The 14648-nt window shown below is 41.1% G+C and overlaps 1 protein-coding gene across 2 annotated transcripts in view; it reads left to right on the top strand.

The window, feature by feature from the left end:
- Nucleotides 1-14648, top strand: part of TMEM245 (transmembrane protein 245) — a 79376-nt gene that overhangs the window by 57835 nt on the left and 6893 nt on the right. For both annotated transcript variants that reach the window (XM_010843543.1, XM_010843544.1), the window contains 3 exons: nt 3150-3250; nt 4109-4283; nt 8439-8633. In XM_010843543.1, the coding sequence (XP_010841845.1) occupies nt 3150-3250; nt 4109-4283; nt 8439-8633 (471 nt within the window). The remainder of the gene's footprint in view (nt 1-3149; nt 3251-4108; nt 4284-8438; nt 8634-14648) is intronic.

The raw sequence follows: 14648 nt of genomic DNA, 5'->3' as shown, positions 1-14648 counted from the left end.
TGCCTGGAAAATCCCATGGACGGAGGAGCCTGGTGGGCTGCAGTCCATGGGGTCGCTTAGAGTCGGACACGACTGAGCGACTTCATTTTCACTTTTCACTTTCATGTGTTGGAGAAGGAGATGGCAACCCACTCCAGTGTTCTTGCCTGGAGAATCCCAGGGACGGTGGAGCCTAATGGGCTGCCATCTATGGGGTCGCACAGAGTCGGACACAATTGAAGCGACTTAGCAGCAGCAGCATCAGAGAAGTAAGTATCCATTATTGGTAGGGATTGTCAAAGACACAAAACCGTGTATTAACTATATAAAAATATTGAATTAATATTTCCCACTACCACGGACTCCACATGGTTTCATGTGATGCCTCTGCCATAGGCTTGTGTGTGTGACTCACTGTTACTTCCAGTGGGACGGAAGGTGTCTGTGGGAGCAGCCCATCCTGAGCCACTTAGCAGCACACTACGTCTGTGTGCACAGCATGCTTTCCCCTTCTGGAAATCCAGCGTCAACAAAGTTTCTGTCCGATTTACTGTGAAACTAGGTCTCTGGGGTGGCTGGTAAATCAGGGGAGGGAGTTGTAATGAAGGGAGCTGGCGGATCCTTTTCCCAGTTGGGTTTGTTGTTGTTTAGTTCCTAAGTTGTGTCCGACTCTTTTGTGGCCCCATGGGATTTCCTAGGCAAGAATACTGGAGGGGGTAGCAATTCCCTTCTCAAGGGGATCTTCCTGACGCTGGGTTTGAATGCAGGTCTCCTGCATTGCAGGCAGATTCTTTACATTGCAGGTGGATTCTTTACCATCTGAGCCACCAGGGAAGCCCTCTGGGAATAGCGTACTATAGTGATTTTCTTCCTACTAGAGAAATGATTTCATTATCTCTTGGCTTAAAGCTCAACATTCAGAAAACGAAGATCATGGCATTCGGTCCCACCACTTCATGGGAAATAGATGGGGAAACAGTGGAAACAGTGTCAGACTTTATTTTTCTGGGCTCCAAAATCACTGCAGATGGTGACTGCAGTCATGAAATTGAAAGACGCTTACTCCTTGGAAGGAAAGTTATGACCAACCTAGATAGCATATTCAAAAGCAGAGACATTCCTTTGCCAACTAAGGTCCGTCTAGTCAAGGCTATGGTTTTTCCTGTGGTCATGTATGGATGTGAGAGTTGGACTGTGAAGAAGGCTGAGCGCTGAAGAATTGATGCTTTTGGACTGTGGTGTTGGAGAAGACTCTTGAGAGTCGCTTGGACTGCAAGGAGATCCCACCAGTCCATTCTGAAGGAGATCAGCCCTGGGATTTCTTTAGAAGGAATGATGCTAAAGCTGAAACTCCAGTACTTTGGCCACCTCATGCGAAGAGTTGACTCATTGGAAAAGACTCTGATGCTGGGAGGGATTGGGGGCAGGAGGAGAAGGGGATGACAGAGGATGAGATGGCTGGATGGCATCACTGACTCGATGGACGTGAGTCTGAGTGAACTCCGGGAGTTGGTAATGGACAGGGAGGCCTGGCGTGCTGCGATTCATGGGGTCACAAAGAGTCGGACATGACTGAGCGACTGATCTGATCTGATCTGGAATAGTGTATCTTTGTCCTTAGGTCTCTTATGAGAATACAGCTCATTGCCCCATTTTTTTCTAGGCTTATGCCTTGGGGTGTCTTACCCTTTCCTATGATTGGGATTTTTCTGGCATATCTCAAATTTCTTGTCCCAAGTTTGCTATTAAGCCTTGTCTCTTATTTCCAGCTGCCTCCAGGGTATTTCCATCATCCTTTTTTTGGCTAAACATGGCCCAACTAAACATATTCCCTTTTCTTGCATGTTCTCTCCTATTCTGGGTTTCTCCATGACTTTCTGGGTTTCTCCACTGCCATTCTTTCTCCCTCACATTTAAAACCCAAATCTCTCATGTTCCTTTTTTCTTCCATGTTTTCTATTCAATTACTCTTCAGATCGTTTATATTTCCTGTAGGCTATGTCCCTTCCTTTCAGTCTTTCTGATACCTCTTCCATCTGTGTCCTTATTGTCAGAGGTCATACAGCACCTTTAAGATATTTTTGAGTGAAAGCTGCTGGTCAGTATGACAGGATTTTACAATTTGGGAGCCACTCTGTCACCAAGTCTGTGTCTTAGACTGGTATGAAATGACTGAATCACCAGGTTCCACAGTTCGACTTTACTCTCACAGTACCCCTCTTGGGATGCTTTAGAAAAGCTTGGTGTGTCCTTCTCTGTATACAGCATCACCTTTGCTGCCACGGTCTCTGCTTTTTTCAGTTACAGACAGCTTTTCCTTCTCTGCTGAGTGTATGAGCGTGCCTCCCGAACAGATTCTTTGTTTTTGTGACTTTGTGATGCCTTGGGGCGATTTTAGGTTTGTTGCCTTTGTGCTCTCTCTGAGCAGTTCCTTATGTCTCCTCCTTAACACATTCCCACCTTAAGTCTTCCAACTGAAAAGCAAAAATGAAGTATCCGAGATTGCATATTTTCACTCCTATTAATCATTGAATATGTGTGCCTGTTTTTACACCTCTTATATTTTAATCTCAGGTGTTACTTTGGAATTAATAAGATTTATATTCTGTAAATTCTCTCCAAGTGACCTACATTGTTTGATACCATTTTTAGACGTTACCTTGTAAGTTGGGTTGCATGGTTTAAAAAATGTGGAAACATTTTGTTAACAAAAGAAGAAAGACTGATGAAGTACCAGTTATATTATCCCTCACTTGCTCCTCCCAAGGGGAGGGCTGGTCACAGCCTGGATGTCTCAGAATTTAATTACCTCCTCAGAAATAAGATAATCACACTTATTTTTCTTTCTCTTTATTTTGGTGGTGAGTAATCTGCTTCAGAAGTGAAAAGCTGATGAGTTATTTCAGTGAATAGGGTATCTTAAGGTTTTTCTGTTATCTTTTTATTAGTGAAATTTAAAGAACAGTTTAGTAAATCTATTGCAAGGTTTAAATAGAAGATTTGTATATTTTATTGAAATAAAATGAAAACAGCATTGTCAGGCCACTGGAAAAATGGAAGCTGTTATCAGATTTGGAATAAAATCTAGAAGCCTAGAAATAATTGATTTTTCTGAGTCCCAGTATGATACTGTGTTTATTTTGATTCCACTTTGTCTTTGGACATTCTAGAGGGGTGTTTGATGCTTCCCTCAAAATGGCCGGCTTCTATGGATTGTATACCTGGCTGACTCATACTATATTTGGCATCAATATTGTCTTCATACCGTCAGGTAACAACTGTCCCATAACTTCTGCTGTGCTCTGTTTAAGGAACATTAAACCATTTTACATGTATCGTTATCTTCGTCAAACTTGAAATGCTAAATTTTGATATCTAGTCTAGATTAGCAGCAGAAATGTGATTTGTAATGTTTGTTTATTGCTGTGTCCCCAGTAGCTAGAATAATACCCAGTGCATAGTAAACACTGCATAAGCAACAAATATTTATTTGTTAATTGAACATACTATTCTGAAAAGGGTTGATTGTGAAGTAAAGTCCTTCAACTAGCAAGGTTATTGTGGTGCGGTTTTTTTTTTGTTTTTCAATACACTTTATTAGAAAGAAGCAAGGTAAGGAATATATGTTCTCATCTGAGATTTATAAACTAATCTCTGAGTTGGCTTTGGTCTCAGTACAAATATTTGGCCAGTGCTCTACAGTTATATCATAGGACTGTACAGTTGTCATTTGGTGTCTCTGAGGGGGTGGTTCTGAGACCCCCTGAAGATTCCAGAATCTGTGGGTGCTCAGGTACCTTGTTCCACATCTAAGGATACTGAGGCCAACTACATATGTATTAACTAGCCATCGATTGAGAATAACAGCTGTGGGACACTAACATTTGTGACTTAAGAATAGAAGTAAACACACACTTCAGAAGGATTTTCATGATCCAGTTTTAAGATCTTTTAACAGCTGATTCAGTTAAATAGGGCGTATCGTTGCCCTGAAATTTGAGTATGTATTTGTTTAACTTGTTCTGGTGGAAATTTTTAAACAGTAGGAGCTAGTGTTTAGATTCTGCTATTGGTATTGCTTTGATGATGATGTTAAAGTTGCTTCTTCTTCTTTTTAATCTTGTATTAGCCTTAGCAGCAATCCTTGGAGCAGTGCCATTTCTGGGCACATACTGGGCAGCAGTACCTGCAGTTCTTGATCTGTGGCTTACCCAAGGCTTAGGATGCAAAGCCATCTTACTGTTGGTTTTTCATCTCTTGCCAACCTACTTTGTAGATACTGCCATCTATTCTGATATATCAGGGTAAGTATTGCACTGCTGCAGTTGGTGATGAATCATATCCAGGAATTTCTCTGGCCTTTTTTTATGAAGGTTTATTTTTTTCCTTTTCTTTTTGGGCCTGGGTGAAAGGACAGGTGATAATAATCACTTCAGTGAAGTAATCTTTTGTGATCCCACTGATATAATCAGAGTTTAATGTATATGATAAATATCATTCACAAGGTATGTTATTTTGTTTGTAGTAAGTAGTATCTACAATATATGAGACCATGGGCTAAAGTAAAACTATGAATAATCCTCTGGTTTAGTGACATTTAATGTAGGAAAAAGTACTCCTGTATATACTTCAAAATAATATTTTAAGTACGGTAAGAAGTTAGTAGTTATTTTCAGAACTTCTTTGCTTTTGGATAAACACATTTTTAGATTTTATGAGGATTTCCATGTAAAATGAAATCTCATAAGTTTGTATCTGAGAAACAGTGCTTTCTTTCTTACTTAAGGTACTATAGTGTGGTGCTGTGATGAATACAGGTTAAATTTAAGGCAGAAGCCAAACTAGCAATATAATAAATATGTCATTTTTGTAGATCTTGATGTCTCTTTTAGCAATTTGCATTTACTAAATCAAGCTGATTTTCATTTAGCCACATATCAAGTTAGACATTGCTTATTAGAATCTAGAATGTGACCAAATAATTGAATTTTATTCAGCTACTCAGATATAGAATATGACCTACTTAAACTATCATCATAGTTAATATATTAAGTTTTCTTTGAATAAAACTCATTATAATAAGGGTAGACAAGATCAAAGTTTATAGGAAGAGGACCCTTCAGTTAATTTGAAATTATGAAGAGACGAGTTATATGCTACCTTGTTTTCTTCCTAGTTAAAGTAAAAAGTAAATATATAGAACTACTAAGAAGCCCCAGAGTTTCAGAGCAAAAAGAAACAAGCACATCCATAAGTGAACTTTAGGGGGACTTTTGTGCCTAAAACATCAATATAAAAGGAGAACTTCACTGTGTTTAACTAACATTTAATAGTTGAAATTTAAATAATAGCTAGTTACATGGTTTATAGTTAAGTATTTTCATTTCTTTAAACTTTGTTGTAAATTTTATATTAAGGTTTTAGCTAGAATTGATGTTACTATTGTAATTGTCTTGGGGTGCTATGAACTACACCATATAAAATGGCAAACTCAACTGATAGACGTGGCGTGTGTTGTGACTGACGCACCGCCCAGCCGTTCCCCTATCTTCTTCCTTTCCTCGGGTCTCCCTAGTCACTGAGACACAACAATATTGAAAAAAGACCGGTTACTAACCCTGCAGTGGTCTCTGAGTGTTCAAGTGAAAAGAAGAGTCAGATATTGCTCACCTTAAATCAGAAGCTAGAAATGATTAAATTTCATGAACAAGACATATTGAGAGCTGAGGTAGGCCGAAAGCTAGGCCTCTTGAGCCAAACAATTAGCTGAGTTGTGAATGCAAAGGAAAAGTTCTTGAAGGAAGTGAGAAGTACTCTCCCAGTGAACACACAGATGATAAAGAAACAAAACAGCCTTTTTGTTGATATGGAGAAGGTTTTGATGTTCTAGCTGGAAGATCAAACCAGCCACAACATTCCCTTAAACCAGAGCCTGATCTGGAGCAAGGCCCTAACTCTTTAATCCCGTGAAGGCTGTGAGAGGTGAGGAAGCTGCAGAAGAAAAGTTTAAAGCTAGCAGAGGTTGGTTCATACGCTTTAAGGAAAGAAGCCATCTCTGGAACATAGAAGAGCAAGGTGAAGTGGCTAGTATTGATGTAGAAGCTGCAGCAAGTTATGCAGAAGACCTGGCGAAGAAAAGTAATTCAGGTGACTACTACATTAAACAGATTTTCAGTGTAGACCGAACAGCTTTCTATTGGGAAAAGATGCCATTTAGGACTTTCAGTGCTTGTCTTCAAAGCCTAAAAGGACAGGCTAATTCTATGGCTAGGAGCTAATGTAGCTGATAACTTGAAAATTGAAGCCAGTGCTCATTTCAGTTCAGTTCAGTTGCTCAGTCGTGTCCAACTCTTTGCGACCCCATGGACTGCAGCACACCGGGCTTCCCTGTCCATTTACTGTTTCAGAAATCCTAGGGCCCTTAAGAATTGTGCTGAATCTACTCTGCGTGTGCTAGAAGTGAAACAACAAAACCTGGATGATGGCAGCACTTCCATTTACAACATAGTTTACTGAATATTTTAAGCCCACTCTTGGGACCTACTGTTCAGAAAAAAATGAGTTCCTTTTAAAATACTCTGGGACTTCCCTGGTGGTCCAGTTGCTAAGACTTTGTGCTCCCAATGCAGGGGGCCCAGGTTCAACCCCTGATCAGGGAACTAGATCCCACATGCCGCAACTAAGAGTTTGCATGCAACAACTAAAGATCCTGCGTGCTGCAGCTAAGGTCCAGCACAGCCAAATAAAGGAGTAAGTATTTTTTAAAAATACTATGGGTCATCTGACAACACACCCAGTCACCCGAAAGCTCTGATGGAGACACTCAATGAGATTAATGTTGTTTTCATGGCTATAACACAACATGCATTCTTGCAACCTGTGGTTCAAGGAGTAATTTCAACTTTCAAGCCTTATTATGTAAGAAATGCATTTTGTAAGGCTATACCTAGTATAGATACTCATCCTATGATGGATCTGGGTAAAGTCAGTTGAAAACCTTCTAGAAAGGATTTACCGTTCCAGATGCCATTAAGAACGCTTGTATTGCATTGGAAAGAGATCAAAATATCAACATTAACAGAAGTTTGGAAAAAGTCGATTCCAACCCTCATAGATAACTTTAAGAGGTTCAAGACTTCAATGGGGAAAGCAGATAGTAAGAGAACTAGAAGTGGAGTCTGAAGATGTAATTGATTTACTGCAATCTCATGATAAGACTTTAATGGATGAGGAGTTGCTTATGGATAAGCAAAGAAGGTGGTTCCTTGCCACTTGGAATCTACTTCTGGTAAAGATGCTGTGAAGATTGTTGAAATGACAACAAAAGATTTAGAGTAGTACATCAACTTGGTTGATAAAGCAGAGGCAGTGTTTGAAAGGATTAACTCCTGTGTTGAAAAAAGTCCTGTGGTGACTAAAGCTCTCAAACAACATTGCTTTCTACGGAGAAATCACCAGTGAAAAGAAGAGTCAGTCAGTGCAGCAAAACTTTATTGTCTTGTTTTAAGAAATTGTCACAGACTCTGCACAGTCTTCCAGTGGCCAGTCATGTTGATCAGTCAGCAACCATCACCATCGAGACAGGATGCTCCACTAGCAGAAAGATTACAATTTGCTGAAGGCTCACATGACAATTAGTGTTTTTACGAATCAAGTATTTTTTAATTAAGATACCTTATATTTTTTTAGACATAATGCTATTGCACACTTAAAAAGACTACAGTTCAGTGTCAACATAATTTTTATATACTCTGGGGAAGCAGAAATTTCTTGTGACTCACTTTATTGCCATATTTGGCTTTATTGTGGTAGTCTGGAAGCCGAACCTGCAATATCTCTGAGGTCTGCCTGTGTGTTATTTCATTCCAGTTATGTAAATGATACTGTGATAAGCTAGAGGACATCCTATGAAATAAAAATCTTGGGCTTTCTAACAGATGTTTTTCTCATGAGGCCTTTATCACTCCCTGTGTTAAAATCTGTATTTTAGGAGGTTGCTAGAAGCCTAACTTAGGAATGACAGGAATGCCATTGTATTGTTATCATCTTTTTAAAAAAAGCATAATTAGTTGAATTACATGCTTAATTTTGCCTACTTAATTATTCTAGACAAAGGTAAACCTAACAGGTAGCTTGTATAAACCAGTCCTAAGCTAACATTAACCCACCTCGGATGGCCACGTAATGGTACCTGTTAACACTCCTGACTTTACTCCTCAGTTGCCGGACCTACAAAAAGGCAGATGTCACACATGTAGGCAGGAAAAGTTTTGCATATTGATACTTTTACAATTAATATTCAGATATCCACATTGAAGTGATCTAAAGAAACTGATAACGCAATTCAGAAGTCAGGTGTATTAGGGAATGAACAGTGTGTCAGAGAATGTATTTCCGACTTACTCCAGGGTTTACATTTTGTTAAAAGTCACGCGTAATCTGTGTGCTCTTCATTTCAGAGGTGGCCATCCTTACTTGACGGGCTTGGCGGTGGCTGGTGGAGCGTACTATCTGGGCCTGGAAGGAGCAATCATTGGGCCCATACTTCTCTGCATACTCGTGGTCGCTTCCAATATTTACAGTGCCATGCTAGTGAGTCCCACGAACTCAGTGCCCACACCCAACCAGACCCCATGGCCTGCTCAGGCTCAGCGGTGAGTTCCAGCTGAGTGATCATAAACTGTGTATGAAATTGAGCTCACCAGTCTCTGTGTTTTCACCTGAGTGCAGTCTGTTAAGATACGGAATATCCTTTGGCCTGCTATAGAGCTGCCACTTTGCAGATTCCCTTAGCTCTCCCTTGTGTTGGAATCATATTTCCCAATATTGTTTTCTTTCTTGATTTCTTCCTGCTTTTTGTTGGAGTACATCCTCCTGTAGATTTTTGGGAAAGAATGCACGGGAGATAAATTTAGGGTATGATACGTGTCTGTAAAGGCTTCTTCTAAAGTCATTCTTATTCAGTAGCTTGCCTGGGTAGAGAATTCTGTTTAAAAATTTTTCCCTGTGTAACTTTATTTCTTCATTGTTTTCTAACTTTCATGGTTGTCAAAATTCTGAGGCCAGTCTGATTCCTGATTCTTTGTAATTCAAATGTTTGAAAACCTATAGGGTCTTCTTTTTTTGTTGTTGTTTTTTGATCTGTTTTTGTTGTTGTGTTTGAATTGGCACTTCTATCAAGTGCCTCTGTGACCTTGAAAACTGGAAATTTATGTTCTGCCATTCTGAAATTTTTCTTCAATTATTTTATTAATGATTTCCTTCTCTCCCTTTCAAAAACGTATTTTTATTTTGATGTTGGCCCTCCTACACTGGTCTTGTCATTTTTAAATCTTTTCTCTGATATTCTTCTGGTTCTGTCTTTTTGGCTTCCATTTTCTGGATTATTTCTCCAATTTTATCTTCTATCATCTTTGTAGAGGTTTCCATTTGAACTATCATATTTTTGGGCAGTCTGGTTTGTTGAGATATTATTTGTGTAAATAAAATTTGCCTTTTTTAGCGTATAAGTCTGTGTTAGTTTTCTATGATATGTAGCAAATTTTCACTAACTTAGTGGCATAAAGCAACACATTTATAAGAAAGTCATTTATAAGAAAGTCAGAGTACAGATACAGTTCAGCTGGGTCTTCTGCGTAGGATCTTCCAAGGCTACAGTCCAGGCATGAGCTCAGGCAGGGGTTGCATCTGCAGATTGGGATTCTCTTCCAGGCTTGCTTGTTATTGACAAAATTCCTTTGTTTGCAGTTGTAGCCCCAGGTTGAGGCTCCTAGAGGCTGCCTCTTTCCATAGGCATTTTATAACACAATGCTTGCTTTCGCCAGGCCTTCAGGAGTATTTTTCTGACTTCTGTCGCTGATGGCTAAGACTCTTTTGCAGAGGGCTCACCTGATTAGACCTGGCCCACAGAACATATTGTCATTTTGATTAAAGTCAGTTGCTTGGGGACCTTAATTACATCTGTAATATCCCCCAACCTTCACCATATTAACACAATATAATCACAATATCAGGGGCCTCCCTGGTGGTTCAGTGAAAAAAAACGTGCCCACCAATGCAGGGTATGCAGTTTTCATCCCTGGGTCGGGAAGATCCCCTGGAGAAGGAAATGACAACCCACTCCAATATTTCCCTGGGAAATCCCATGGACAGAAGAAGCCTGCCAGGCTACCACTCATGGGGCCACAAAAGAGTTGGACACGACTTAGCGACTTAAACAACAGCAACAACAATAATCACAGTATCAAGTATCCGGTACGTTTGACTGTCAGCTGATGTGACGAGTGAACCACTCAGGATTTGCGGGGTGGTTATTATGTGTGTCCCCATAATATAATCTGCCCAGGACCATTGTCTCTGCAGCCATTGATGTCAGTGCTTTTTGGCTTCCCTGTGGGGCTGCTAAATTCCTTAGTGAAAGATCTTTTAATCTCCTGCTCAGAGGTTGGTGGCCTGGCTGCCAGCCTTCTGGGAGCCAAGACAGGGAAAGGAATCGCGCGGCGTTCGAGATGTAAACCCTCACTCAGTCTGCCACGGTCAGTACGCGCCCCTGCCCTTATCCCTGCCTGTCGGCCCCCAGTCCAGAGACTTTCTTGTTTTACCTTCTCTAAGGGAGGAAAAGACTCAAATTTCTGCCAGTAACAGGAGCATTTGCCGGGCTGGGTGGAGGGCTGGGTGGCAGTACTGGACCCATGAGGTTTACTGCATTTTCGGCACACTTCACAGCACCTTCTGTGTCTAGTCCCACCTTCAACCTCATTTCCAAAGTTACTTGATATCACCAACTCCTGAGCCTTATTGAATAACTCCTGGCTTAGGATTCAGTTTTTTAGGTCATGCTGGTCATAGCAGTTCTTCATCTGCTTTCCACTTTCTGAAAGTTTGTTTCTTTTAACCTCTTATGTTGTCTTTTTTAAGGGAGGTTTATGCTGTCTAATGGTTTTAAAAATAAATATATATATAAATATTGCTTTATTTATTTGGCTTGCGTCAAGTCTTAGTTGTAGCACAGGGGCTCTCTAGGTGTTGCAGGGGGGCTTAGACATGAGGGCTAAGTTGCTCCAAAGCATGTGGGATGTTAGTTCCTGACCAGGGATCGAACCCCCGTCCCTCTATTTTGCAGGGTGGATGATGAATTCTTGACCACAGGACCACCAGGGAACTCCTTCTAATGGGGTTTTGAAAAGGCCTGAGGGAATCATGTGTCTCACACAGCACTTCCTGGTGGAAAGTCTAAATGGCCTCTTAAATAGTAACAACCAGCTGCCACTGACATTTATTGGGACTCAGTGTGCCAAGTTCTGTGATAAAACTTTACCTGCATTGTCTTATTTTACTTAATCTGTCCAGTGTTTCCATGTGAGGTTAGGAACAGTTGTTTTCCGTATCTTATAGATGAAGTCAAGGCTTAGAGAGATTATCCTGCCTGTAGTCACATAGAAATAAGCAGGTGAGGTAGCGTGTTTTCAACTAGAGATCTTTCTTTTCCTTAACTATCCCGCCACCCCTTTTCAGGAAGACATTCTCCTCTGCTTCCTTCCTCAGTGATGGTACCCCTCACTTACATGTGCCTGTGTGGTCATCCTTGCAGCCTCCTGTCTTCCCAAGTCACCATCTTTACCCAGTCCTACCTGTTTCATCTCAAATCCACCCTTTCCTCCTTTTCTCCAGTGCCACCCACCCTGGGCCCAGCCACAGGGTTTCTCACCTGGACTATCGTGGCATCTCAGTCTCCCGGCCAGCCTCTCAGCATCCACTCTTGCTGTCTTCCAGTCTCTTGACACTGAGCAGATGAGTCCTTTTTAAAGGGGAGACATATCTGGTCGTGATGCTCTTCTACCAGAACTGGCCTCCCACTGTTCTTACCAGGAAGATCGAAATCCTTCCAAGGTCCTGCGTGGTCTGCCTGTGCCTGGCTTATGCATCTGTAATATCTTCCCCTTGTCAGAGCTGCAGCCACGCTGGCTTTCTGCCAGGGCCTCAGATACACCAGCTCCATTCAAACCCTAGGCCTTCAGACATGCTGCTTTCTGTGTCTGGACAGATTCTCCCCCTCCCCTGTCTTTCCTTGCCTAATTAGCTCCTAATCACTCTTCAGATTGCAACTCAAGTGTCAGTCCATCAGAGCATTCCCTCCTCTCAAGATTAGGTTATGTCCTGCGTTTAATGCTCTTAAGGATAGCACCTCCTACCTTTCCTTTTTTTACAGCTTTCATTTATACACTTTTGTCTTTTCCCTTTTTACTGTGGTTGCTGCTACCCCCGGGCCGTGCCCATTTTAGTCACTGGGGTATTCACTGTACCCGTCAACCTTCAACAGCGCCCTCTTCCTAGTTCAAGGAATGATTGGGCTGTGAGGGAGTAGTGTCTACAGGGTCATGAGCTATGGAAGGGTTCAGCTTGTCTTAGAACTCTCATGCTGTAACATGAGAATGTCTGCGTTCCATTAGACCTTCTAATTGTCGACACAGGCACTGGTGGCTGAGAAGATCCATCTGCATGACTATTTCTGTGTATTGTTTCTAGGTCCTATGTAGTGCTTCTCACTGTTGATAGTGGGGAATACACTATTTCATGGTAGTAAATGTTGTTGACACAGCACAGCTTTGGGCTCCAGCTGTTTTGGCCTCAATTCAATAATCAGAACCTATGGCTTCCCCTGTTCTCTACTAACACTGGGACTGTCTGGGAACTGTGGGGAAGGACATAACACCCCTGCAATCACACATTTTCAAGTCTCAATACTTTTTTGATTTTTGGACAGAATAATCAGACTTGATTTAATGTACTTATTTCATTCCTACCAAAACCTGAGCAGCAATCTTTAAACACTAAAGCTCAGAAAAACCTGTAAGAAGGAAGTCAGGGCATATCCCAGGAACTCCTCTGAGGATGCTGTTTGCTATATTTAAGTTTTCCTTTGCCCTCTGCCACACCTTGATGTGACCAGAGGTGACAGCTAGAAGGTGGTTCTTTAAGGAACTCAGCTTTACCTTTTGGGGGACAGAGTTATTAGTCAACTCATTGCTGTTTTTAGAAGCATTATCTTAACCTGACTGTGATTATCTTCCATAATTTAATACCCAAAGTTCAATCAAAGGTCATTATCTTTTTATGAAAGAAATTACAAATGATTCCCAAATTAAGGTTTAACTTACGATTTTTCAACTTAGTGATGGTGTGAAAGCAATACACGTTCAGTGGAAACTGTACTCAGAGTTCTAATGTTGATCTTTTCCTGGGCTAGTGATATGTAGCACAGCTCTCTCTCGGTGCTGGGCAGCGGTGGCTACAGCTCTCAGTCAGCCACATGATCACAAGGGGATACAACTGATATGCCTATGACCAAGCGGCACCCAGACAACAGTTCTGTTTTTCACTTTGAGTACAGTGTTTGGTAAATTACTTAAGATATTCAACACTTTTATTCTAAACCAGGCTTTGTGTTAGATGGTTTTGCCGAACTGTTGGGTTTCCCTGGTGGTTCACTGGTAAAGAATCCACCTGCCAGTGCAGGAGATGCAGGTTTGATCCCTGAGTGGAGAAGATTCCCTGGAAGAGGAAATGGCAACCCTTTCCAGTATTCTTGCCTGGTTAATCCCATTGACAGGAGCCTGGTGGGCTTCAGTTCATGGAGTTGCAAAAGAGTCAGACATGGCTTAGTGACTAAGCAGCAACAGCAGGCCAATTTAAGTGTTATAAGCATGTTTAAGGTAGGTTAGGCTAAGCTGTGATGTTTTGCAGGTTAAGTGTATGAAATACTTTTTTGACTTAAAATATTTTTCATGTACAGTGGGTTTCTTGGGACATGTGTATGTGTGTGAGTCGCTCAGTCATGTCTAACTCTTTGCGACCCCATGGACTGCAACCTGCCAGGCTCCTCTGTCCATGGAATTCTCCAGGTAAGAATACTGGTCAACACCGAAATCAGATTGATTATATTTTTTGCATCCAAAGATGGAGAAGCTCTATACAGTCAACAAAAACAAGACCAGGAGCTGACTGTGGCTCAGATCATGAACTCCTTATTACCAAATTCAGACTTAAATTGAAGAAAGTAGAGAAAACCACTAAACCATTCAGGTATGACCTAAATCAAATCCCTATGATTATACAATGGAAGTGAGAAATAGATTTAAGGGCCTAGATCTGATAGAGTGCCTGATGAACTATGGAATGAGGTTCGTGACATTGTACAGGAGACAGGGATCAACACCATCCCCATGGAAAAGAAATGCAAAAAAGCAAAATGGCTGTCTGGGAGGCCTTACAAATAGCTGTGAAAAGAAGAGAAGCTAAAAGCAAAGGAGAAAAGGAAAGATATAAGCATCTGAACACAGAGTTCCAAAGAATAGCAAGAAGCGATAAGAAAGGCTTCCTCAGCAATCAATGCAAAGAAATAGAGGAAAACAACAGAATGGCAATGACTAGAGATCTCTTCAAGAAAATTAGAGATACTAAGGGAACATTTCATGCAAAGATGGGCTCAATAAAGGACAGAAATGGTATGGACCTAACAGAAGCACAAGATATTAAGAAGAGGTGGCAAGAATACACAGAAGAACTGTACAAAAAAGATCTTCACGACCCAGATAATCACGATGGTGTGATCACTCACCTAGAGCCAGACATCCTGGAATGTGAAGTCAAGTGGGCCTTAGAACTCATCA

Source organism: Bison bison, unplaced genomic scaffold (genome assembly GCF_000754665.1).
Source record: "Bison bison bison isolate TAMUID 2011002044 unplaced genomic scaffold, Bison_UMD1.0 scf7180017864183, whole genome shotgun sequence".
Classification (NCBI taxonomy): Eukaryota; Metazoa; Chordata; class Mammalia; order Artiodactyla; family Bovidae; genus Bison; species Bison bison.
This window is presented reverse-complemented; position numbering and strand designations above follow the sequence as displayed.